The 27131-nt window shown below is 48.7% G+C and overlaps 1 protein-coding gene across 1 annotated transcript in view; it reads right to left on the bottom strand.

The window, feature by feature from the left end:
- Positions 1-26609, bottom strand: part of FLVCR1 (feline leukemia virus subgroup C cellular receptor 1) — a 37725-nt gene extending 11116 nt beyond the window's left edge. Inside the window, exons 1-8 of the mRNA XM_019549454.1 lie at positions 25990-26609; positions 17425-17569; positions 13843-13983; positions 12242-12309; positions 11867-11970; positions 10135-10245; positions 8726-8831; positions 8140-8251 (exon numbers count right to left, since the gene is read on the bottom strand). Coding sequence (XP_019404999.1) covers positions 8140-8251; positions 8726-8831; positions 10135-10245; positions 11867-11970; positions 12242-12309; positions 13843-13983; positions 17425-17569; positions 25990-26586 — 1384 coding nt within the window. The 5' untranslated portion in view covers positions 26587-26609. The remainder of the gene's footprint in view (positions 1-8139; positions 8252-8725; positions 8832-10134; positions 10246-11866; positions 11971-12241; positions 12310-13842; positions 13984-17424; positions 17570-25989) is intronic.
- Positions 26610-27131: the final 522 nt, after the last annotated feature.

Genomic DNA, 27131 nt, shown 5'->3' with positions numbered 1-27131 from the left:
AGCATTTTTTAGCAATAAAGTATTTTTTAATTAAGGTATGTACATTGTTTTTTTAGACATAATGCTATTGCACACTTAATAGACTACAGTATAGTGTAAACATAACTTTTATATGCACTGGGAAACCAAAAAAATTCGTGTGACTCGCTTTATTGCAATATTCGCTTTATTGCAGTGGTCTGGAACCGAACCCGCAATATCTCCGAGGTATGCCTGTACTCCACACCCCCAGCCATGAGATCATTTAACATTGTGACCCTCAACGTCCACAGCTGCAGGAAGGGTCTCCAGAGGTGCCAGGTACTCTCTTTCCTTCAGGGGCGGGCGTGGGTACCCATGGTATTCTTGCAGAAAATCCTGATGACTCCACTGATGAACCAGATTGGCAGCTGGAGTAGGGAGGCAGGGTCTTTTGTAGTCACCTCTCAGCCACCTCATCTGGGGTGGCCACCCTGTTCTTCCTAGGCCTGCAGCTGGAGGTTCTCCAGGATGTTCAGGTGGTGCCAGACCACCTGCTGCACCTCCAGGTCTGGGTGCAGGGGCTGGTCCTGAACGTACTGAATTTGTAACGCCCTTGTGAAAGACCTGGAGTTGGCGGATTTCTTCTGCCAGGCAGCCACATACATCGGCACCCTCAATCCTCACGCGTGCCTGGTTCTTGGCGGGGACTTTAACGTAATCCTAGACACGCAAGACCAGTCAGACAAGGAGTGGAACCAGGCACCCGTCTCTGGAGTCCCGCCAGGACCTCAGGGGGCACAGGCAGGATGTATAAGCAGTGCCAGAGTATGGACAGAACCAGCTGGTTCAGCACCAGCTCTCTCCCACGCAGGGAGAGACATCACAGGAGCCCTGCCCATGCCCAGAGCTGCTCTACCACCCTTGCCTCCAGCTAGTGCCGGTTTTCTGGCAGGGAGAGGTCCGAGACACTCAAGTAGAGCAGCGAGCCCATGCCCCAGCGGATCCAGTGGAGTATGGGTGGGAATGAGCCCACCCACTACCCACCGCCAGGCCAGAACTCTTGACCCAGTTGACCTGGGCAGAGGAGGCCAGCAAGTACAATGCCTGGCAGGCCGCTACCTTAACCAGCTTGCTTGAGTCCTGGACCATGAGGATTACATTGTTAGCATACGCTGACAGGACCAGATGCATTCTGTCTTCAGGCCCTGCAGTGACTGCTATACGATGTTAGCAGCCACACAGCATGGGCACAATTTCCTCTGTCACTTCCAGGGGCTCCAGTATGACTGGCAGCTCCTCAGCTTGTGGGGCTTCTCCCTACAGGACCTGCAAGGGCTGCCAGATTTCTACCAGGACCTCCTCCAGGCCTGGAGGCTGGTCTCCATCTCCAGGTCCCCCGCAACAGTTGCCCAGGATGCCAACCTGCTCTGGAACCCCCAGCTGGACATGCCGATGGCAGAGGTGTACCCGCTGCGACAGAGGTTGATCCTGGCTGGTGTCACCCATATTGGAGACCTCCTGGACTACGATAGGCAAGAGAGGGCAGACCCCTCTGCACTGGCCCAGCTCACGGTTCTACTCACGAGACACGAAACCTGCTGTCCGGTCCAGGAAATGAAATCTACCCTACTTCCCAACGCCCTTGCCTTTGTTGACCAGGGCCTGCATGGCTGTGGTCCCCGCCCACCTATATCCTCCAGCCCACCAGAATTTGTGGTGGGACCAGGGCCTCACCCAGCTTCGTGGTGCTCCCTGCTCCACCACCTGAGCCGGCTGGAGGACACCAAACCAGTCTGCTTTTCCACCATCCATCGCCATCACCCCTACACACTTCTGTGCCTCATTGTCCATCATGCCGCCCTTGCATCCTGCCCAGATACCAAGTGGTGAGACCTGCTTGGTGAGGGCATGGCTGAGGCACCTCAGTGGCTGAGTCTATACTCCACCCTCATCCCACAAGCCACTGCAGACCTCAACTGGCGGCTCCTCCGTGGAGCCGTCGCCACGGGTGTGTATGTGGCAAGCTTCACAGGCCCTCCTGCGGGCAAAGGGAGACCCTGGTGTACGTGACTTTTGAGTGCGCCATGCTGCAGCCCCTCCACCTCCAGAGCCTCTTGATGTTCTGGTTGAATTTCACCTCCCCCCCCCCACACACCTTTTTGTTTTTGGTCACCCCATCTGCGGCCCTACCAAGTCCTGGGACCTCCTGGTCAACCTCCTCCTGGCCCTGGCTAAGTGGGCCCTGTACTTGACCAGGAAGGAGGCTCTGGCCAGAAAACTCTCTGGAGACTGCGGGGCTGCTTTCCTCTCATTTGTCCATGCATGTCTCCAGGCGGAGCACCAGTGGACAGTGCCCACTGGCTCCCTGGATGCCTTTGAGGTGGGTGCAGCCCAGGGGGCTCTGCTTGGTGTCCCCCTCACGTGCACTTATTTTCACATTTTGACCCTATCCCAGGGATGCAGTATCGGACAAGGGGGAAGCCTCGTCCAGAGGCAGACCCCAGGCAAAAGTAAAAGAAGAAAAAAAAAAAAATTTACCTGTTACAGGGGTCTGGAGAAGCAAGGAGGCATGCCAGGGAAAACTGCCTGAGCAATTTATCAGCTGTGCCCATCTCCAGATGGAACCGGGTGACATCACGAGAAGGCGATACCCGATGAAGATAAAAATCGACCCCAAGAGCATGAGAAGAGGGACGCCGAGTGCTGGAGGAGCGGCGGGGAACCGCCGGGTGGAACACATCCAGCCACTGCAGGTGGCAGTGGCAGCAGAAGCTGTGAGAGATCCCTGCGCCAGGGAAGACCAGCGGGGATTAAAGGGGCCATCAATGAGGCCAGAAACGGCAACAGCAAGAGCCAGCGAGGGTGCTGGAGGCAGCGGGTGCCGCGCCCCCTGGGCAGAGGCAGATCCTGGAGGGGATGAGAGAAACCCTGGCTGGGGTGAAGGCGCAGGTCCCAATGAGCATTAGGAGCGAGGGGAGCACAGGCCTCTCCCTGTGGTTGCTCCTCTTCTCTTTATCTCGTTTCTCTTGCAGTCTTGTCCTTAGTTCTTTTCTTTCACTTTGGGTTGTTCCTGGGGCATGGGATTTTCTGGTGGCGAGTGTACCATTTGTGTTTTTCTTTTTCTCGGTCTGATCTATTTTAGTTCCCTGCCTACAGCAGGTTAGCTTAGTACACCATACCAAGCTGAGGGAATTAGAGACCCTGTGAGAACGCGGCGACAACTGACAGCATCCATCATAGAATGCGCAGGGTGTTGAAAGGGACAACTGCAAAGGCAGAATGTCACCAGGCCCTTTGGGTCTGGCCCATCCGTGAGAGAGGATACATAGGAACCAAGGAAGATCCTGAGGCTCATCTCAAAGGTTGGCGTATGGCCGGGGTGTAGGAGAAGTTGGAGCCCCGTGGACATCCGCCAGGATGCATGACAACTCTGGAGGCATCCTCAAAGGGGACTGCCTTCACTGAAAGACCATCCGAAGTTGTGGCAGGCTAGTTTGGGGGATATCCTGCAAGTAAAATCGAGGAATCCTCTGGGGTCTACACGAGGTTCCTTGCCTAGGCAGCTGGTTTTGCTCGCCAAAGGCAGCATAGGAGCAAATCATCAAGCAGAGATGGGCACAGACCCACACAACACTCCTATCCTGTTTTTTTGCCTTTTTTGTCCCAGGAATTCTGTTGCATCATTGGCTCCACACAGTAAGGACTATTAGTTAGCTAGGTGGGCCTTAGAGACTATGATACTTGAAGGATACAAATAGACAGGAGCTTCTAGGGCCCGGCCACTTGGTACCGGGGGATGCGCCAGTTGGACTGCTGCAGCAGCATCCCAAATCCGTTTTTAAAAATACCCTAAAATCCATGTTTTTCCACAATTAAAACAGAAGACCACTCTACACACACACACACACACACTCACACTCTCTCCTAGAGAGAGAGCAATCAGCTGGGCAATGCTTTATTGGTATATTTACAATGTTAAAGCAATGTGGAAGCCTACTAGTGTCTCTATCATCATGATAAAATAAATTCTAAATACCTATGTGGTGATGTATGCTTTTGGTTTTCTTCGCACATGATGGGTGTGTGATGGGGAGGATGTGGTGTTTGCAGGAAGGGGGTGCGGGGAAGGTGGGTGGCGGTGTGTGGAGGGATGTGGGTTGGTGTGTAGGTCGGTATGGAGGGATTGCTGGGGGGACTGTGGGTGTGGGGGACCTTGTAGGGGGGCTGCTCAGGAGGGGTGGGTCCCCTGGCTCCCACACAGGGTGCAGCCCACCCACACAGCACATGGAATGCCCTCTCTCCCCCAACAGGGCCCCAGCCTCCCTGCCCAGGGCCCATAACTTACTTTTAGCAGTGGGAGCGGGGCATTCCGAGCCATGGTGGCAGGACCTGGCACGGCATGCGGGGACCGCGTGCCCTGCGCGCTGGGTCCTGCCGGCCCTAGAGCAGCTCCTGCCACCCCGGCCAGGCCAGCTGAGCAGCCCCAGGACCATCAGGACCCATCTTGACACAGCACACGGGCCCAGTGTACTGCGCCAGGTCCTGCTGCCATAGGCCCAGCCCGGACACAGAGGGGCTGGACCTGGCTGGGCGCAGTGCGTGGTGCCCGCCTTTGCCCCGCTATGCCTGTGGGGGGTGGCGGCGTGTGGCAGGACCTGGACCAGCCCTGAGTGGCTCACTAGTCTGTCTTTGCACTGAAGCGGGTCACGTGGCTCTGGGAGACAAGGGTCCTGTGTACGCCTCCCGGAGCCCTGCAACCCACTCCAGTGCAAAGCCAGACTGGCAAGCCGCATGGGGCTGGGCCAGGTCCATACCCTCCACAGCACTGTGGACAACACCCCCTGCCACTCCCCAACATTCCCCGCCCCTCACCAGTGAACCCCCTACCACACACACACTTACCTTGGACAGCGCTGGGGGCGGGAGGCAGCAGGAGAAGAAGAGAGACACTTTGGCTGACACCAGAGTGTCTCTTTCAGAAGACTGACTCTCTGGCATGGTCTGGGACCATGCCTTGCTCCTCTCTTTTGTGGAGGGGTTTTTTTAGACCCCGGCATATCCAGGGGTCTAATTTTCTCCCTGCGCTGCAAGTTTGCAGTGCAAGGAACCCTTTTTTTTGTTCCCACATGTACCTCTTGCCCAGCCTCATAGGGGTCTGAGATGGAGCAAGAGGCACATGCACGCTAATCTGGATGCTCCCTACAATTTTAAAGCAATTTTTAAGTCTACCAGCCTGCGTCCAGCCCCAACCCTCTCCACTTTCAGGGCCAGGCCTGCTCCTCTTTCCCCATCCCCCACCACACCACTTTTGGGCTGGGGCTGCTGAGACAGCCAATCAGAGTGCAAATAAAGCATTACAGACAGACAGACAGACAGACAAAGGCTTTTATATACACGTGCATTTAACCCCTGCCCCCTTCACTCACTAGGACATGGGTCCAGCTGCAGCTACCCCCCTCCCCTCCCCAATATGCCGCTGCCCTGCCCATGCCACTGCCCCTCACACCCAACCCACAACCCCCCCTGCCTCTGTTGGTGCCCCTCACTCCCCAACCACAGCGTCCTGCCCTCCAGCTCTGCCGGGGGGGGAGGGGGGCCAGCTGCCAGGCCTATAGCGCAAGGGACCCGGGTCCACAGCCCCATCCCCCACAGCTGCGCCCAAGCCCCGGGTGCTGCCTGTAGGAGGCAGCAGCTGCTGCAGCAGCACAGCAGAGTATGGAGCCTAGCTCCCCCCCTCCCCCATGGCTGGAGCAGAGCCTATGGTGGGGTGGATGCAGTCTCCCCACTGTGGGCTTGGGCTCCCAGCCCCGCTGTCCTTCTCCCCGTGGCCTCACTAAGGGGGCCTCAATCCTCCCTGCAAGTAGCTACTCTCCAGGCTACCTAGTGGCAAATGTGCACGTGTACATGTGCACATACACAAAGCACACCCCCTGCTGATAGCCCTCCTCCAGCTCCTCCTAATCCCTTGCAGGCTGGAACTCTGCCAGCCTGAAAGGGAAAACCCACCATTTCCTGCATTTTTCTCCATAAAAAGGAGAAAATCCTGGTTTTACCAAGGCAAACAGAAAACCTGGATCCCTGCTAATGATATTAGCTTTTCAGAAATATACCAATACTAGTAGTTTTCAGATTTTAGCCCACTACTTTAGTGTTTACTTAAAGCAAATATGAAACACTCTTCCAGCAGACATAAGTTTCCCAGGAGCTAAACAGTTGCTAGTAGCAGCAGATAATACTAAATCCAAATACCTCAAGCCCTTTTCTTACAGAAGCTGCAAGACATTTGTAGTTTACCTCCAAATTTGTACTTTGTGCTATTTTGTGAACTAAATGTATCTGTGCATTATGTGTTGTCTAGTTTTTTTTTGTATAGATCTCTTTAGTTACTCTATTCTAGGCCAGTGATCACCCCAAGCAGCTACTAGAGAGGGTCAAAACACTCAAAAAATTATTTTAATTTAGAAATCAAAAAAGCTGTGAAATTACTTGACTTACTACATACTTGCCTGTCTCTAAAACACTCTCAGACACAGCATTTAAAGAATCACTCTGATTTATCAGGCAAACATTGTTAACCAATAATAGATTTTCCCATGCTAATATGTCATAAAAAAAATTCATATCACTTTGTCATTATCTTCAAAGACAATCCCCCTGATATACCCAAAGTACTCTGGTGACATCTTTACTGTAGGGACATGAGGGAAGGAAACTCTAGAGAAGTGTCACCAAAACTTTAAGAACTTCCAGCCCTTCATCAAAGCAACTCTCGAATAATCCGTCCAGCAAATTTATTTCCTAGATACCATAGTGAAAGTTTGCAATGGCCACATCACCACCATATTGTAACAGAAACTAACTGACCAATACAGCCACTTTCATACCACCAGCTTTTATCCTAAACATACCACTTGATACATCATCTACAGCTAAGCTCTAAATTACACCAGTATCTGCTCTGATGTCACCAACCAAAATGAGCACCATAACAACATAATCCCAAAACTGTAGCCACTCAAACCAACAATGCCAAACTCAGTCCTCAATCTTAGTTACAATAACATCAACCCCAAGATGAGGACAACAGACCTCCTCTGGTTGTCACCCCTGGTCCCCAGCTTCCATACATCATTAATGAACTCCAACCCTATCTGGAAAAGGACAACCAAAAGTAGCCATGGGTGACAAACTTGCCTTGGCTTAGCTTACAGACAACCCCCATACCTCAAAGAGCATCTCTCAAGTAACTGGTTGGTTACCCAAGTCACTCTCAACAAGGCACCAACCCTTCCAACAAACCCAGATGCATGCTGTGGCCTTTCATCAACACAGGCGACTTCATGATTGGACTAAATAACAGATTATAACATCCAATGCTCATTCACAGCATGTCTACCAATACCATATAGGCCATCACCTACCTACGGTACTGTCTGTATTGGACAGATAGGGCAATCCACATGTAAGAATGAATGAACACTAATCTGAACACCAGTAGCTCTAGAAAGATGCACAAGCCTGTGTCAGAACACTTTAACATCCCTGAACAGTCCATCATTTATCTCAAAGTAACTGTTCATAGAAAACAAACCTTTAAAAAACAAGCTTGAATGGGAAACTGTGGAGCAAGAAATCACAGGCTGACTGTGTTAAGTATAGTCTAAACAGGGATGCTGGAGTCTTATCTTCTCAACTTTTGGGACCCCTTTGTTCCTATGGGTCTATTGCTTCGTTGCTCCTCCCAGAAGTGCTCCCCCTCCCTCCCTCCCTCATCTTTTCTTTCAAATCAGCCTTATTTATATGCTGCTCAGTGCGAGTCCTTTCACAGCATCGGGCTCAAGGAAGATTATGCTCTCTCTGTCTCTCTGCGTGAGTCTATAAGGTGCAAATCCACCCTGCCTTAAGATGACTTCACAACTTTATGCAGCCAAAGTTGACCAAATATCTGCAGTATTGTTCTTTGAATAAGGTATGTCCACAGTAAACATTAAAAGCTACTTTAATAAGGAATAGCTTTCATCCTTTGATGCACATCAGAAAACAATGCATCTAAATCTTATGCTTTGTTGGAGACATCCAACAACCACATATGAATTCATTACCTTACAACAGGACAATAAAATTTCTAAACAAGGCAGTCAATTAATTAAGGATGATTTGACAAACAAGATTAATTACCTGTTAAAATGATGCCGACAAAGATCCAAGCACAGAGGAAGAGGTTTCCTGTAAGAGGGCTATAGGCTGATGTGAGCTTTCCTTGAACCAGTGTAAAAAGAATCCCGAATATCTGTAAGAATTTCAGAGCATCAGTCTCATTTAAAGACGTGTATTTTTTTCATTTATGAAAATTCAGATTAATATACTGGTCATATAGTTACAGGAACAAATAGTATACAACAGATAGTACAACTAGCAGTACCAAAATCTACACTGTTTTAAACATTGCAGCAGAGCAGCTTCAATGTCGTACAACAGGGCTATCAAACTTGTAGGAAGCCAGGAGCCAAGTGTCCCACAGGCTGCACCACAGGCCCCCTCCAGGACATGCAAACACTCATACTGCAACATGCAGGTGCCCCCCCGCCCACTGCATTGTGTACCCATTCAGTCCTAGGCTCACCCTCAGCTTTCAACACTGCACTGCTCTGCCCTGCCTTCTGGTATGTGGGGACAGGACATGAAAGCCAGAGAAGAGAGCAGCTCTGCACGCAGCCCAAAGACCAACAGTTGTACAGTTCTGTCGTTATAAACATAAAATAACCTGTGCTGAAGCATTAAGGAGTCCTGATGAAGTTCCTTCTGATTCTGGGTATGTAATTTCCACAGCAAACTCAAAGCCAAGAGGGAGATAGCCAGTCATGAAGAAACTGCCAAATCAGCAAACAAGAGTATCAAAGATGTGGCTGAGACAAAAATCTGAACAGAACTACTAGGTTCAAGTCTTCTGTATTTGCTTTCAAGATACTATGTAAAACTCAGTACTCAATTCTGCCCTTCTCCTTTCTTAAAACTTCATTTTAACATCTCCCTCCTCTTTCTTGATCCTTCCCACCAATTGACACCAGCCCTAAAACACATTTATCCAGGCCTTTAAGCCACCTCTCTGTTATTCTCAACCTTTTAGCCTCAAGGCACCCCTCCGAAAATGCCAGCTCATTTTCACTCATGTTTTGACTATGGACAAATAGTCCAATAGAGCAAAGAAATCAGAATTTAGTTCTGTTGCAAAGAACTCAGAGAAGTCAGAATGGTTTTAACAGTGGATTTCCATTTTAAACCTCTGGGTTTAAATCTTGTGAATCATAGCACCCTGATTGACAATCACTGCTCTACAGAGAAATGCACCCTCTTTTTTGCTCTGGTCCAAAAAAGCCACTTCACTTACCTGACTTAAGCAAGACATAAGTAGTCAACTTGGTCTCTTAATTTATTTAAGCAAAAACAGTTCACTTATCAAAGAGCTTGGAGAAAATAGCTATCAGCAGAGAATGCCTTAGGAGTATGGAATTCTAATCTGGAGAATACTGTTGCACTCAAGCAGCAAAATGACTGGAGGGGGGAATGGAAGTTTAGCATACTTCAGTTTTTAAACTGAAAGTTAGAAGACTAACAGCAGAAGTTCACCGTAAATATTTTGCTTGTATATTGATTGCATCCTTTTGTTCCACCCTTCTTAACGTTTCCAAACTATATACTTTGGGACAAGGACTTCACCTTCCTCTGCATTTGGGGTATGCTGAGAATATTTTAAGTGCTACCAAAAGATAAATCATAGACAAATCAGTGAGCTTAGATTCAATCCCCTTCACTTAGGTTTACACAGGGCCTGTTCCACAGCCCAAAGGCAAAAGAATGACACGTCTTTCAGCAGGTTTGAATCAGGCCTATAAGGCAGACTCAGGTATGATCTCTTGTTATAGCAGTAGACAAGAAAATGTGACTGCATGAGTATAACCATGTGAGTAAATTCACAGGCATCAGCTGAGTTGCTCTAGATTTCTGCTGTTTTAAAAGAAACAAGAACATGCTTCACCATTTCTATAACAGAAGACAGGCTGCATAACAGATGTATGGGGGTTGTCCTTCAGTGAGAGAGACAACAGCAGATTAGACAAGTCTCAAATACTGCCTAAATTAGGATCACAATAGGCCTTCCCTTTTGTTCCTTACCCAAGTACTCCTCCGGTCACAAACACTACCACAAGATATCCAAGGTTGAGGGTGAAAGTAAATACGATCATTCCAATAAAAGAAAGAATGTAAACTATCAAAGTTGTCTGTCTGCAAATAAAATTCATATGTTATTAAAACAAAGAAAGTGCATACTGCCAGACATCACATATATCTATAGGACTCTTGTCTTTACTACAACTGAAATACCATGATTTTTTCAAGCTGCTTGAAGCAGTTTTGACTCGGCGATACCATGCAATTCAGGGAGAACCAGACCCTTCCCTACCCACTCTTCCCCCCCACCCCTCATAGAACAGGAGTGCTCCCCATGGGTCCAAAACTGTGGCAGCTGGAGAGCACTGACAGGATTAATTGCCACTTCCTTGCTGCCAAATTGTCTGGACCTGTGTGGAGCCCAGAAGGCCAGAAAGTATGGTCCTCCCATGTGCTTGATCAGGCAGTAGGGGGCAGGATCTAGGAGGTGCCCTGCAGATACAGTCCACAGACTGGCCCTGTGCCATTCATCCAGCCCACAGGGACAAAAGGTTAAGCACCACTATCATATAGTATCTTGGGCCTTGAATAAAGGGGCTGAGTGTCTTGTGCAGATGATAAATCAATTATGCCAGCTAGTAGCTCAAGGCCTTTCTACTTCCCTTCTTTGTTTTACCTCCTGAACCACACTGCTGAAGTGTATAACAAACCATAGTTCCAGCACCCAAGCTGAACACTGGTACTAAGAGTAGTTAAAATTCAGTTAAGAAACAAAGACAAGCAGGCCCAGTTAGAATGCATTGCTCATCTTAAGGATGATTTTGATTTCACTATTAATTTAAAAAAAACTGTATTAATGGTTATAGTCTGAAAAACTGAGACACGAAACTCACTGGTTAGAAGATAATCCATATGCAGGCAAGCAACCACTGAACAGCTTAATATCCATTAGGGCTATTAAAAGTAATATCCACATTTTATAAGAAAGAGTCACTGAAAGAAGAACTCTATCCTAAGATCAAGAGTTCTTGGTTGGGAAGGGATTAAAAGCAAACAAACAACAAAGCACAAACCTCAAAAACTATACAGTTCACATTTGCCTTGTGCAATTTTGCAATGTGCCACAGCATGATACACAACAGAATTGTGTCCTGTAACAGTACTCTGTCCTGTGCATACTACCCAAATTATACAAGGTTCGGGCTCGTTAAAACAGAAGATGATTCAAAAATTGATCTTTCAATTAAACTCTTATTTTACAAAATGACAATAGTGTGGGACCTGAGCCTATATGTTCTCCCAGAGAATGAATCTCACAAGTCAGAGCTGGAATAAAAGATCCTGGCAGTACCACCTTCCCTCCCATTCAGAGATGTCTCTCCTATTTTGCTAAAATTGCACTACACATGTTCCAGGCACAGAAAGTGACAAACGCTCCTTAAAAGTCACCATTCCCTTACTCCCTGTTAGTGCAGAGCTCAACCCAGCTCTATCACACTTCTGGTGGGCAGAACCAAATGAGACAGTTTCAGACTGTAACCAGAGTCTTCATCACAGCATTTCCTCGAAGCTGATGAAAGATCAGGAATATACTTTATTTAGCCATCAATTAGTTTCTCCCCTTCAGTCATACACATTTATTTTTTTGTTTTGTTTTAAAGTGACAAAATAGAGCATTTTCCCAAACAGCCTTGCATCTGCTTTACCCTTGCCCAACCCACTCATCACCACTTACTTGTATGTTTTTGTGTAATCCAGCCACAAACCACAGATTATGGAACCAACCATTCCCGCTACTACCAGGGTCAAGCCAATCCTCCCAGCATTCACTTCTTCTCCCTTACAACAGATATTTAGATACTGTTTTAATACATTTACTTCTATTCAGGGACTCTGGCTCAGTCCTCTTTAACTATCATAAGTACAACATCAACAATTTATCATTCAATATCTATATGGCATAAGACATTTTCAAAATACAAAGAAAATGCTTAATCCCTACTCACTGAAGCATTTCAGACATACGGAACACCAATTCTACATGCCATCCATACAGTTAAAGAAAGGCAAAGGAGCCAAGGTAAAAATAAAAAAAAAAAATACCACTTACTGGATAATGAGTTATTATCATTTGGTTTAATAATGTGGAAATGGAATAAAACGCTCCTGTCATGATACCTAAAACAAAAAGACAAGGTGATGTACACTCTATACTATACCGTGTCATAAAAACAACTGTCAGAAATAAGTAAGATAATCTTTTTTTTTTTTTAATGAGTGGTTCTCAAACTCAAGGTACCCCATAGTAGACTCATGGCACCCTTTGGAAAAAGTGTCTTAGTTTTAATGCCATGGCAGAAAAACAAAACGAGGGCAAGGGGTACATAGCAGGATGCCCTGCTTGTGCCCCTTGCTCCCCACCCACAGCCCCTGGCCCCCCACCCAGGCTCTGTGGATGCCAGCAGCTACTCCGGCTCTGGGTAGCTGCTGGAGCCTGGGCTGCTCCAAGCAGGACTTGCAGCGTCCCAGCTGCCTGCTGGAAGCACCCTGGGATCCCAGCTGGCAGCAGCTCCCAAGAGCCGGGGCAGCTGCTGTCGGGAGGCTCCAAACAGCTGTGCCAGGCTCCAGCATCAGCTCCACACCAGCGCATGCAGGTGTGCCTTGGAGCGGGCGGTGGGGGAGGGGCCTGAGGCACACAGCCTCAGTCTCTCCCCCACTCTCGGCACAGAGGTGATGAGCCCAGCACAGCTGTTTGTAGCCAGCCCGGGCTCACAAGCAGCAGGCTGGCTACAAACAGCTGTGCTTATCACCTCTGTGGCAGGAGCGGGGGAGAGACTGGGACTGCACTACCTCAGGCCCTGCCCCCACTGCCCGTTCAGAGGAGCACCTGAACGCACCAGTGCAGAGCTGGCACAGCTGTTTGGAGCCTCCCCGACTCTGGGGAGCTGCTGCCAGCCGGGATCCCCAGAAGCTGGGACACTGCAAGCCCTACTCAGAGCAGCCTGGGCTGTCACTGGCAGCAGCTTTCTGGAGCCAGGGCTGGCTGCGGCATACCAAGCAAAATGGCATCGCATTCCAAGCTTGGCACGTGTGTCAGGGGTTGCCGACCCCTGATATAGATATTCAAGCTACCAGTCTGATATCTAGTTACTGCACACATTTTTTTTATTTCTGTTTCTATGCTTATTACATCTCCATAACCTGTCCTCAGGCTTTCAGAGATCTGCTTCCAAGCCACTACTTGGCTAAATGGGGAGAATTAGGTTGACAGGTTTGGAGATCCAAGTTCACCAAGCCAAAGATGGATGCAGGCAAGTGAAAGCCCTCGCATGTGAATGTTTTTCATAACAGTAAGGGCTTTGTTGAACATTACCCTTATGACGTCAGATCTACAGACTATGTGGTCTCAAGTTGGAACATGCTGTGTGTGGTCCCAAATTAAGGGTCAATACAGTCTCTGATCTGCACAGCACTGACTTGCTGCTAGAGTGCTGTAAGCAGGGGTGTGGCTAGGAGCCAGGACACCCTGGCTCTATCCCTGTTGAGTGTGGGAGGTGGAGCAGATAGTGTAGGCTTAGGGTGGGAAGGGGATGCAGTCACAGGAGCATGCATCTGGGAAGCAGAGAAGTGTGGGGGCATATGTGCTTCCTTGCACAAGATCCCCACATTCCTACCCTCAGATGGGCTGCAAAGTCATACAATACCACTTACCATAGCTTATCAGCAAAAGCACAAAAGGAACATTTCTGAACAGGTTAATTATCGATTGCTTATAGGAGTAGCCCTCAGGAGGCTGGTCTCGAAGAAATGCTTGAGCCTGACTTGGAGGATATTTAGGCCTTTCCTTAAACACTATTGGAGAAAAGAAAAAGCATTTCAACTTCCCCACCTTTGCAAGTCATGAGATTTTATTTGAAAACTTAAAATATTGTGGTCTAATGGGCTTTATGAAATGGAGAGTCTTGCTCATGCTTTATAAGTTGTCACAATAGTCAGAGAAATCTGTCTCTCTTTTCAGTTTTTAGGCGACTTGAAAGCTTACATATGGCAGGGTAAATACAAGCCCTTGTGCTGGACCAGGTAGTCCAATCTGCAGTCGGAGTCCCCAGAGATAAGCAAACAAGGGCATTAGCACTTCCCTAAACAGATCTCAAGCCACCCACAGTTCAATAACATGAAAGAGCTCATGTCTTGTAATTTGAGCATTAAGACAGATTCCCAGGGAGATTCTTTTTTGCATATTGTGCAATTTCTAAAAAGATTTAAATTTCCCTCACTTTGCATACCTATCAAGAGAGTCAGATTGCTGCAGCTCATTTGCCTTTTTCTGATTGACCCCACAGATAAGCAAAGAACACATTTAACTTGTGAAAACTTAATCTGTGTTATTGTCCTTACATTAGAGGACTGGCAGAAAGAGAAAAAAGTGTTTAAACTGTTGATGGCTCTTCCTCCTCCTCGCCCCCTATTTTGTTCTTGTACTGGAGAGGAAGTCTGCTCTCTTCCTTCAAAGCCTCTTTGCACCCTAGTTAGATAAGAGATATCCCTTTTGGTTAACATTGCTAACAACTGACACATTCAGAAAAAGTAAGAACTACTCAATATTTTCAGGATAAATCAACTGCTTTATAAAGGAAGCAGAAGTTAGATGATCTACTCTTCATTATAAAGTATTTATGTGTTCCATTTCCAGAAGCGGGTCATCTGGCTCCTTTTTTTTTTAGCTATAGGAGCAGAGTAACTTTTCTGCCTCAAATCTGCACCATATAGGACAAGGGCAGAAGATTTTTAAAAAGAGACACCTCCCTTTGTGGAAGACCTGTATAAGACTGTATATGGACAAATGTACAAATGTAGCAGTTTCAAAAAAGGAGCAGAGGAAGATGGAAGGAAGGTGAGGAAAGCTGGGGACTGTCAAACAGGTATTATGCTGTAACCATTACCTGTGCATGAGCCTGCAGCAATATGAAGCCTGTGGCAAAATCATCCCAGCTTTAAGCAGCACCAAAGTTGGGGCAAGTTTTGCTACACTTGTATGGCTACTAGCTCCTGAACATCTAAAAGTTACAACCTAACAGCTTCTGTAGTGCTCCAAAGCAGAAGCTCCCCCTCCCCTTTTGAAGCGAAGTATATGATTATCCATACCCTCCATATACTATTTACACCCCGATTTACAGGGCATGACTTTTGTATACAATGCCTCATGCAGATCCACTACAGAAGGGCAAATGTCACCCTCAAATGTTTAAAGATTCTACATTATGCAAACAGAAAGGTATACAACAAGAAGAGAATATTGTGGTACTTAAACTTCCATGCTTTGGTACAGGTTTCTCTCAAACTTACCTCTGTGTGTTGCGGAGGTAAGGGAAAGGGAGAATTGTGGAAAAGTAAAAAACACTTCAGTTTAGAAGTTGAATTAGAAGTTGGATTTTTGTAAATGTACCATTAGCTACACTCTAGGATTTGTTTAGGGATCCTTTGGATAAAAGAACAGGGGCTTCCCAAAAGAGTGTGGCCTGCTGGCCAAATGCAGCCTGTAAACCCTTTTATGCAGCTTGCCACCCAGGACCGCCCCTCTGAAATGGCCAAACTCCAGGAAACCCTAACATTAACATACTACTGAGTTTTGTATAAAGATGGCCATACCCTGATAACTCAGTAGTCCACAAATGTGAAAACATTGTTATAACTGTCCACATGACAGTCAGCTGGGTTTGATGATTTACCAATACTTTCCCCTTCCCATTTGGGGATAGGATGAGGGCATAGAACAAAAATAGAAAGTGTGTAATTGCTCTGCGAACAAAGCCTGAACACAAAAATGCTATTATAGACTTGTCTTTCATAAAAAAGTAGCGTTTCCTTAATGCAGGGAGGCAAACAGGGTCCAAAAAGAAAAGCATCTGATTCAATAAGGCAAAGGACTGAAATGTTGTTGTAGCTGCAATGGTCCAGGAACTGTACAAGCACAACAGGGAGTTTTCTGTAATCTTTTACTGGACCAGGCTAGGGATGCACCAATAGAGATTTTTGGGGCCGATACCGATAGTTGATTTTTAAGGAGGTATATTGGCCAGTACTGATCCAATTTCCAATATCAGCCCAGCAGCTTGGAGAGTTGCGTGTAGCTGGTCAGTCTAGCGTGATGGAAGGGGAAGGGTGAGGGAAGGGGTATGGGGGAGTGCAGATCAAGGCCCCGTGGTGAGGGAGGAGTGGGGCTGGGGCAGGGGCTGGGGCCCACTGCTCTTGACGCTCGTCTGGGAGGGCACGGGAAGGGGGCTTGTGCCCCCAGATCTGTGCAGGGCGGGCTGGGAAGAGCCCCTCGTTTTACGGACTACAGAAAGATATGCAGCTTCATGCAACAAGTTAGAACAGAGCAGCAAGTGTCCCATGATCCAAGGTGACTTTGATTTGCAATATAGAACAGAGCTGTCTGCCTGGACTAGCCAGTCTGAAGATGCTTAGAGTTCTCCTGACACATCCAGAAGTTGTACCACATGACAAAGTAAAGCAATCAGAATGGTAACAGGTTTTATCCCCTCTAATTATGAATGGGCATAAGAGACCCAAACAAAGTAGGTGAATTCTGCTGCAGTCCAACAGGAACATTTTGCTTTTCTACCCTGAGCTTTACATTTCTACACCTGGAACTAGCCACAAAAGAAAAAGAAACTGAAGTAGTTCACTAGGGCCAGGTGGCTCCCAATAACTTCAGCTCAAAGCGTTCAGTGCTTTGAGGTGCCCCAGTTCAATATTAGTGTAGACAGAGCTGCAATGAGAAGTGTACTTTGACAGTGTAGCGTTTCGTTCGGTAAACTGGTACCATCTAGACTAGCAAAAGCACTCTTTCACCGATAAACCTATTACACCAAACCTTTTGTTTTAGACTAAATACAAGGATGTTTAGGTCATATGACAACCCACAGACCTTAAGAATACAAAATTCCACAGTATAATCTAAATGCTGGCAAATACCATTGTTTGTAACCAAACAAAACATGGAGGTGAATTTGACTTGCCTAGATACTTGCACAGAGCTTAATTTAAGCACTTCCCAAACACCTGCCCCTGCACGACTTACTCTGAACAAGTGGTGAATTGACCCAACAAAAACAACAAAACAAAACAAATTATGCTAATTTTTTATTCAAAACCAAAATGCAAAAGAAAGACAATTCAAAACTGCAATTTGTTCTGACAGCAGCTCTAAATTTCACTAACTGCAGCTGTTAAAATGTTCTGTTCACATAGTTATTATCCTTAACTTATTAGAAAAAATAAGTCACTTACCTACTCCTGTTATTAAGAACAAAATTGTGGATACAACTGCTGTTCCATAGAACATGATGCCGATATTATGCTGCATTAAATCAATATCATCAACTGTATTTGGAACCAAGACTGGTGGTAACAGAAAACCTATTGCAGTACCAAGCTGTAAAAAGAAAAGCACAAGTACCATTTTCCTGTGAATATCAGCTATCAAAACGATGAAGAGTCCTATAATGTTGAACAGTACAGAATGGTATGTACAGAAATGACAAAGAGAATGCATTTCTGAATGCATTAGTGAAGTAATAGTCTGTCATTTTTACTGATGTTTAACAACTAATATTTTCCCACTCTACTTTCCTCCTCTTCATTTCTGAATTCAATTCCAGTGCTATCATTTGTAACAAGAGACATTGAAAAAAGTGTCACAGAGTTCTCTTTTCATGAAGAGATAATTCCACATGAGAACATCATCATTTAATGCTCACACTAACTTGGCCAGCTGTTCTGCAACTGACTGTATAGGACATGTGAAAAAGTACTCAAGTTTCTTATAAGCTAGTCTTTCTTCCCTTTGCAATCATAAAAATCGACATTTGACATCACAATCCTTCTAAAGAAACAAAGTTCAACATTAAGGTTTTTACCACAGGACTGATCAGGACAAAAGAGCAAGCAAAATGGGAATGCCATCTAAGAAATACCATTTTTATTTATTATCAAGCATGCAAAAGAGAGTTACAAAAATGTAAGAGTGCTGGATTTGTATCTTGGGTCAGTTTCAATTCACCATTTGCTTTTGTATTCAAGAAACTGGAAAGATGAGACTTAAAATCTATATATAGCTGCTTTATATAGATCTGTAAAACTAAAGCATTTGAAAATTTTCCTCCAACAGAATAACAGCATAAGCTTCTTTTAAAATGCTCTCCATTGTATTTCTGTTACTTCATCCAAACATAGTATATTTCATTAGGAAAGTGTCCTTTAGGTTAAAAAGACCATAAATTATTTGAGGCATTTTCTATTACAAGGGCATCTAAAAACTTTATCAAACAATTGGTAAGGGCTAAAACAAATAAATCAAGCACTCACGAGTTATAAAAATGCCAGAATTCAAGTTGCTTGTCAACTTTCTGCCCTCCCCCCTCCAACCATGCATATGTATTATGCCACACTAATTATTTTTACCCTGCATAGGACTCTTGCTTCATTCAGTGCACAGAATGGACAGAGCACAGTGCAGAAATCATTTCCTTTCATCTTTTTCACTCAATATGGGGTTTAAAGCACTCCCATCCACACATACACAACGCACTAGGCACAGAATTAAGAATTTCTTTAAGTTACATCCATCCTAGTACACATTCACAAACACCCCTCTGTCATCTCCACCTCACAGAACAAGGAGACGAGGCATAGAGATAAATGCTGAAGATGTAAACTGATTTTGGACACCAAAATTAAGGGCTCTGGGCCTGTTTTGTTTGGGGAGGGGAGTTTGGGGGGAGGGAAGAGTACTTAGTGCTTCACTGCACTTGAAGTATGGAAAAGAAAGCTTCTACCTGCAAAAACTGAACACTTCTGCAAAGCAAACCAGGGGTTTTCAGGAACTGCAATATTTGGCCAACATAGGGTTAGTGACTTGTAAGCAAAAAAAGAAAATCATAGCCCTAATTAGTAGAACTATGTTTGATTTAAGTTATATTTGTACAAAAATCCTTTTGCTAGCATAGTTTATATTATTCAGGGAAGTGGTTTAACTAGAGAGGAGTTAGTGTTGGTCTAAAGTCAGGCAGAAGGCAGGGTAGAGTTGCACCCTATAGACAAACTCAGCTAAGTTAGCCCAGCAGGCAACAAACTTTTTAGACTGCAGCCTTAAGTCACCCCATTCCGGTCAGAGGCAGTTAGACAGAGAGGTACTAGAACCCAGCTCCCACTGCTACTCTTCATGGGAGAGCACCCGCAGCTGAAGCTAGAGGATGCACCAATACATCGTTCTTATTTCAGATCAGCACTGATATAAAGAAAATTGGCTGTATTGGAAATCGGCACAATGCAGCTGATAATTTGGCCAATAAACACGCACGTGTGTATGCAGCATGCAGGCAGTGGAGTGTGGAAAGCTGCGTACAGCTAGTAAGTGGAAGGGGAGGGGAGAGGGAGAGGGGTGCGTGGGGGGCAAATCAACACCCCCCATGGTGGGGGAGGGAGAGAATGGCGCTGCCCAGCAGGGGTGGGACAGAGGATGGAGCCATGGCTCATACAGAGGGTGCAAGGAGAGGCTCCCACCGCTGCGTGCACCACCGGGAGGGTACAGTGCAGGGATGTGGGGCAGGGCAGGCAGGCTGCAGCTGTGGGGTTGATCTGGGGCTGCACCGGGCTCTTCTTGGTGGGGGCTGGGCTTGGGGTGGGCAGCAGCAGTGCTGGAAGGGGGGCTATGGCAAAATTTGGGGTGGCTGCAGCCCCCCCATACCCCTCTCCCAGCACTGCCACCTCCCGTTCTGAGCCCAGTCCCAGCCCACAGCTGCAGCCCGTGACCCCACCCTGCACATCTGGGAGCACCCCCCTTCCCTCCTGGGGTGGAAGCAGCAGTAGGAGCAGCCCCCTCCCCCGGACAAGCCGCAGCTGTGTCCCATCCCCACAGCATCTGCCCCACTCGCTCCTTCCCTCACAGGGGGGAGGGGGCATCAATCTCCCCTCCCTTTCCACCACAACAGACTTACCAGCTGCACTCAGCTGTATTGGAAATCGGATTTATATCAGCCGATATAAAAATTTGCCAAAAAACTGGCTATTGGTATCAGCCCCCAAAACCTCTATTGGCACACCCCTAACTGAAAGCCCCACCACTGAAAGCCAGCAAGCCCACAGGTCAGATTCAATGGCTCCACAGGATGGCCTGTGGGCCATAGATTATCAACTCTAAATTAGTCTTTACAGTGCAAGATTAACCTGCCTCCTGCTTAACTATAAAAAAAATATAAGAAGAAATCCTTGTCTGAGCTCAGAACCCCCAAGAAGGGTATGCCAGCAAACTGTTTGGAGCGTATAGGTGCCAAACAACGCAGTTAGTGTGCAAATGCCTACAGATCATTCACAAGATGAACCTAAAGATGCCAACAGGAATTCAGTGTTGAAATATTTTGACCTACTGCAGTCTTTCAAAGTGCTTTCGGCAACAGAAGAATTTCTCTGGTATTTTTCCATGGGCAAAAAGACTGGAATTTTCCAGAGTGCCTTGAGTCTAAAACGTTTTGAGACTCACTCTTCTAGCAAAAAAAAAAAAAAAAGTCTACTGGTCTTCCAGGTTGGCTGATCTCATATGGCAAGCTTTAAACTAGCCTCGCTGGGGGAGGGGGCCGCAAGAAGATGAGGAGACGCTATCCGAGCAAGACAGGTGACAAAGGCAAGGACTGCTAAGGTAAGGAACGGGGGTCCAGACAGTCTCCCTAAACGGGGGGGGCAGCACACACAGCCTTGCAACGCCTTAAATGACTATATACCAATGCTCGCAGTATGGGGAATAAACAGGAGGAACACGCCCTCAGAATAGCTAGTTCAAACCCAGATGTCATAGGGCTAACAGAAACGTGGTGGGATTCGTCCCATGACTGGGCAGTTAGCATTAGGGGCTATAGGCTTTACAGGTGGGATAGAGAAGGAAGGAAAGGTGGGGGTGTGGCGCTCTATGTCAAGGAGCACTACACATCCTCTGCCAGCAGAATGGGGTCAGAGGAAGGGCAGGCTGAAGTGCTCTGGGTCAAGATTCAATGGGGCCATGGGGAGAGCGATTTGACGGTGGGGGTCTACTACAGACCCCCCCAACCAAAGGGAGGAGCTGGACCAGGAATTTTCAGGCCAGCTCGCAGAGGCACTTAAGCCAAGGGATGTAGTTGTCATGGGTGATTTTAATTACCCAGACATCTGCTGGGAGGAATAGTCAGCCAGGTTGGACCGTTCCAGGAGGTTCCTGGCTGAGATACAGGATCTCCACTTAATTCAGGAGGTGCACAGTCCCACCAGAGGAAATGCCCTGTTGGACCCGGTCCTGGTCACAGTCAACAACCTGGTAAGGGGCCTCCAGGTTCTTGACCACCTGGGTGATAGCGATCATCGCTTGCTGGAATTCACCATCCAGCACAGGGTGTCAAGGGTCTGCAGCAAAACGGCTGCCCTACACTTTAGGAGGGCCAACTTCAACAAGTTGAGGAGACTAGTGGGTGAGGTGCTGGGGTCCTTGAGGGCAGGGGAACTCAGTGTCCAGGACGAGTGGTCGTTGCTTAAGGAAACGACACTCAGGGCCCAAGGGGAGCCCATCCCAACAAGAAGCAAGGGGGGTAAGAGTGCCTGAAAGCCCCCCTGGCTCACCAACGGCGTCCAGGAATGCCTGCTTACCAAAAAGGCAGCGTACACCCAGTGGAAGGGGGGTGCCATCTCCAAAGAGGAGTATACCTCCTCTGCTCGGGCCTGTAGGGGGGCTGTCAGGAAAACTAAGGCGGACATAGAGCTAGGACTAGCGTCCAAGATCAAGGATAATAAAAAGTCCTTTTTCAAATATATAGGGAGGATGAAGATGGCACCAGGTAATGTGGGGCCCCTGCAAAGTACGCTGGGCAATCTGGTGGTTGCGCCAGAGGAAAAAGTGGAACTCTTTAATTAATTCTTCACCTCCGTTTACTTGCGCAGGGACCGGGACATCCCCACCGTGATGCCAGACGGACTTGAGGGGAACGCCTCCAGACCTTAGGTTGGGAAGGACCGGGTTAGAGAGCTTCTGGAGGGGCTGGACGTGTTCAAGTCAGCAGGTCCAGATGCTCTCCACCCCAGGGTGTTGAGGGAGCTAGCTGGGGTTACTGCAGGGCCCTTGGCATGGCTTTACGAGCATTCGTGGTGCTCGTGCCAGGTGCCAGATGATTGGAAGATAGCTAACGCGGTCCCCATCTTCAAAAAAGGGAAGACAGAGGACCCGGGCAACTACAGGCCCGTCAGTCTTACCTCAGTCCTAGGGAAACTCTTCGAAAAGATCCCCAAGGAGCACATATGTGATGGGCCAGCTTCAGGGATGATGCTCAAGGGCAACCAGCACAGTTTCATTAGGGGCAGGTCTTGTCAGACCAACCTGACTGCCTTTTATGATCAGGTCACAAAGGCAATGGATGCAGGTGTCGCTGTGGACATAGTCTTTCTAGACTTCAGCAAGGCCTTTGACACCGTCTCCCACCCCATCCTCATTAAAAAACTAGGTGACTGTGGCATTGATGCCTACACAGTCAGATGGATTGCAGATTGGCTGAAGGGTCGTACTCAGAGGGTGGTGGTGGACGGGTCATATTCAACCTGGGAGGAAGTGGACAGCAGAGTCCCCCAGGGCTCAGTTCTTGGGCTTGTGTTGTTCAATTTCTTCATCAGCGATTTGGACAACGGGGTGAAATGCAACCTGTTTAAATTCGCTGATGATACCAAAATTTGGGGTGAGGTGAGCACACTAGTAGGGAGGGAAAGACTGCAGCAAGATCTGGATAGGTTACAGGGGTGGGCTAAAATAAACAGGATGCATTTCAATACTAACAAGTGCAGGGTGCTGCACTTAGGCAGTAGTAACCAGCAGCACACTTATAGAATGGGAAACTCCCTTCTTGAGAGCACGGAGGCAGAAAGGGATCTTGGAGTCATTACTGACTCCAAGATGAACATGGGCCAACAACACGAGGTCACAGTTGGCAGGGCTAACCGGACCTTGTCGTGCATCTCAAGTAGAGCCAGGGAGGTGATCCTCTCCCTCTATGCGACGCTAGTCAGGCCACAGCTGGAGTACTGCGTCAGTTCTGTGCGCCCCATTTCAGGAGGGATGTGGACAACGCTAAAAGGGTCCAAAAGAGGGTCACCCGCATGATCCGGGGACAACAGGGTAGACCCTACAGTGAAAGACTGCAGGACCTAAACCTATTCAGCCTTCACAAGAGAAGGCTGAGGGAGGACCTGGTGACTGTCTATAAACTCACTAGGGAGGACCAGAAGGGTTTGAGGGAGATACTGCTTCCCCTAGCACCCCCTGGCATGACAAGAAATAATGGACACAAATTATTGGAGAGTAGGTTTAGACATCTGCAAGAACTACTTCACAGTTAGGGCGGCTAGGAGCTGGAACCAACTTCCAAGGGAAGTGGTGCTGGCTCCTACCCTGGGGATCTTTAAGAAGAGGCTTGGTGCCTACCTGGTTGGAGTCATTTGAGTCCAGTTTTTCTCCCGCCCAAGCGGGGAGTTGGACTTGAAGATCTACAAGGTCCCTTCTGACCCTACTTCTATGATTCTATGATTTAACACGTCCACCAGACCAGAATCAAAAGCAAAATGCCTCTACTGGACGTAAGGCAGAGCAGCATGGCACCTTACAAACTAACTGGTTCAGAAAGGCATAAGTTTTCAGAGGCTACTTCATCAGATACTATAGCCAAAGTAGGCTGTGGCCTATGAAAGCTTATGCTTCTCTGAATGAGTTAGCCTATAAGATGCCACCCTGCCCTATTTCACTTCAGGCTAACACAACTATCTACCTGCCTCTCTGGAGTCCATAAGTATATATAAGCCAAGCCCTCTTGCTTCCCCTGCCCCACACAAGCATGTGCATGCACACACACACGCATGCACAGCATCCCATCTTTATATGCGTCTCCATATGATTCACCTCCCCCCCCACTACAAGCAGCTGAGATGGGTGCATGGGGGTGTCTCAGGTGGCAAAACCACAAATGTGTAAGGAGAATGGGGTGGGGGGGAAGAGCGGGGAAAGTAGCTCCCTGACTTATGCATCAGCATCTCCTTCAGGGGGACTGAAAAACACTCATCTCAAATTCATGCCAACCCAGCACGTGCGTTTCCATCAGCCTTACAGTCCCATCAAGTTTCCTCTCCATTATACTGCAGTATTTTATCATTTGTCCACGCATACTAGCAAGTACAATTATCTAACTAAACCCCAAAACACATTTAGTCTCATTTCAATCTCAACTAGAGGCCACTTTCTCCTTTGTTTTAGAAATTTTAAAGAAAAATTAAATTGAAGTCATGGGGGGTGTTAAACACGATGGTGTGCTACAAAAACACTGCATGCATTTGAAACTGGTTCCTTTTAAGCTACACAAAATGATGTCATGAGTTTTGTTTTGTTAAGTCCCCGGCCTGGTTTCTAAAAACGAGAAGCAATCTAGCTTTACAAATGCTCCTTTCCTTCTCATTAAACTCCCCAGCTGAAACCTACCTTGAATTGCAATAACCCGCCCACCCCACAAGCCCTGGTAAACTCCTGAATCAGAACAGAGAGGATTCTGATGCAATACTAGGGTTGCAATAAATTGCAGTTTCCATCACTAGATTAACAGCCATTCATTCATTGGCAAAATGGAAACTCTGGTTCTGGGGGGGAGTGGAAATAAAGGCAGTGGACTTTTTTTTTTCTTTTTGTACTAGGATGCTCTCTCCTCCTGGTGACTGAGGACACTACTGGGGAGGTCATGTCCCTGGAGGTGCGTTGCAAAGGAGTGTCCTACCTGGACTCAAGACAACAGTGAGGTCTGCATATATAGCAGGCATGCAGGCACCCCGCTGCCAAAGCAAACCCATTCCTTGCAGACCCTCCCCACATCTTCTGCTCCCCTGCAGCGTAGGCTGCCTTCTCTTCTTCACTCTTGGTTTTCCTTTTCAATAAGGCAGGTTTCCAAGCACCTCATCTGGTTCCTTCCCCTTCTGTTTCCCCAGAGGCTCCAATTCTCCTCTTCCTCCCTCTACCTGAATGCCCCCTTTCCTCTGACCCCCAGCCTTTCCCCTGGCCCCACCCATTTCCCCAGGACTTTACTCCCCTCCCTTCTTCCCTCACCCTTTCTCTAACCATCAGGCCATCCCCTGAAGCCCTCATAGGCTTCAGTCCTCACCCCCTTCCCTCCCTCCACCTGGATCTCCCCCTTTCTCTACCTATCTGCCTGTCTCCTGACCCCAGCTTCTTGCCCAGGGGTTTCACTCCTTCTCTCCCTCTGCAACTCCTCCTTTTTCTAACCACTGATGTGCCCCCTGGCCCTAGCTCCTTGGCCAGGGGCTTTGGCTCCCCTCCCTCCCTCCTCAGCCTGGATCTCCTCCTTCCCAACCTGGTTTATACAGCAAAGAAAATAAAGGAGATGCCAGCCCTTTACCCAGGACACACACACACCACCCCCAAACACCTGACCCAGACACAACTACAAACACCCACTCCCATGCTCAGACACCCATGCCCCCACCCAGCCACGCCTGCACACCCACACCAACCCACGCAACCCAGACACCACTCCCATGCTCAGACACCCACACGGACCCAGCCACTCCTGCATACACCCACTCCCATACCACACTCACACCTACCCACCTACCCTGCACCCACAAGGACCCAGACAGACATCCCTTCCCACACCTAGACACCCGCCTCACCTACCCTCCACCCACACCCCTGAACAGACCCTGACACGCCCCCCACACACCCAGAGGCACACACCTTCTTAACCTTCTCCCCGCCCAGACATCCACAAGCACCCTCCCCCTGGGCCTGCGCACCTGGTTGCCCAGCACGGCCACGGCGCAGGCGGTGGAGACCTCGCGGGGCCCGAACCAGACGGAGGCGACGCGCGAAGGCAGGCCGAGCAGGAAGACCTGTGCCACGGCGCACACGCTCTGGGCCAGCAGCGTGACGACGTAACGGCTGGGCCGCAGGCTGAGGCACTTGCCCCAGGCACCCAGCGCGTTGAGGCCGGCGCCCAGCAGCGCGCAGAGGCGGAGGCCGCGCGCGTCCAGCAGCCAGGTGGCGGGCAGGATGAGCGGCACGTAGGCCACCATATACACCAGCGACAGCGCGTCCACGCGCGCCGAGTCCACGCCGTAGAAGCCCACGAACACGCTGCTTAGGATGCTGTACTGGATCCACTGGAAGGCGTTGGCCAGCGAGCACAGCGAGAAGGCGGCCAGCACGGCCAGGCGCCGCCGCGACACCGCCACCGGCATCCGCGGGGCCGCCCCCAGCATGGCCTGCGCTTCCCCCGGCGTGCCCGGCCCCGGCGCCAGCCCGTTTGGCTGAGGCTGCGGCTGCTGCACCGGCGGCGTCACCTCCTCGCAGTTCCAGTCGCCCCCCTCGGCCTCCACCGCGTCCGCCCCCATTGCCCACGGGCATTCCCGGGACCCCCGCCCCAACTACTGCTGCCGCTGCAGCGGCTACTGCAGCCCCCGCGCTCGGAGCCGGCAAGCGCAGGCGCAGACCCCACCACCCCTTCGAAGTGTGGGAGGGAGGCATAGCGTGTGGCAGCGGCAGCCAATAGGGAGAGCGTGGAGCCATGCGCGCGGTGGCAGCACCTGAGGAGAGCGCCCGCCCAGCCACGCGACTACCGGGTGGTGGACGCCGCCCTTTGCTGCTGGCATCCTGTTAGTGGAGGGAGCTGGGCCCTCTGGGCGTGCGTATCGCAGCGCGGGAGCGGGGAGCTCTGCTGGCGGCCCAGGCATGGCTGCCCCCTGTCGCACAGCGGTCTGAATTTGAATTGCACTTCGACTCCACACACACCTTCCTGGGGCTGCTTGACCCCCGCAGCCTTTCCTGCACAGAGCAGGGGGGGCTGGACCTGATGATCCCACGAGGCCCCTTCCAGTTCTGTGACTCTTGGAGGGGTCTGCAAAAAAAAATGGGGCTGCCTATCATGATGCCCTAATAA

Source organism: Crocodylus porosus, unplaced genomic scaffold (genome assembly GCF_001723895.1).
Source record: "Crocodylus porosus isolate Cpor-Errol unplaced genomic scaffold, CroPor_comp1, whole genome shotgun sequence".
Taxonomy (NCBI): domain Eukaryota; kingdom Metazoa; phylum Chordata; order Crocodylia; family Crocodylidae; genus Crocodylus; species Crocodylus porosus.
The sequence above is the reverse complement of the archived record's forward strand: the minus strand, read 5'-3'. Positions and strand labels throughout refer to the sequence as shown.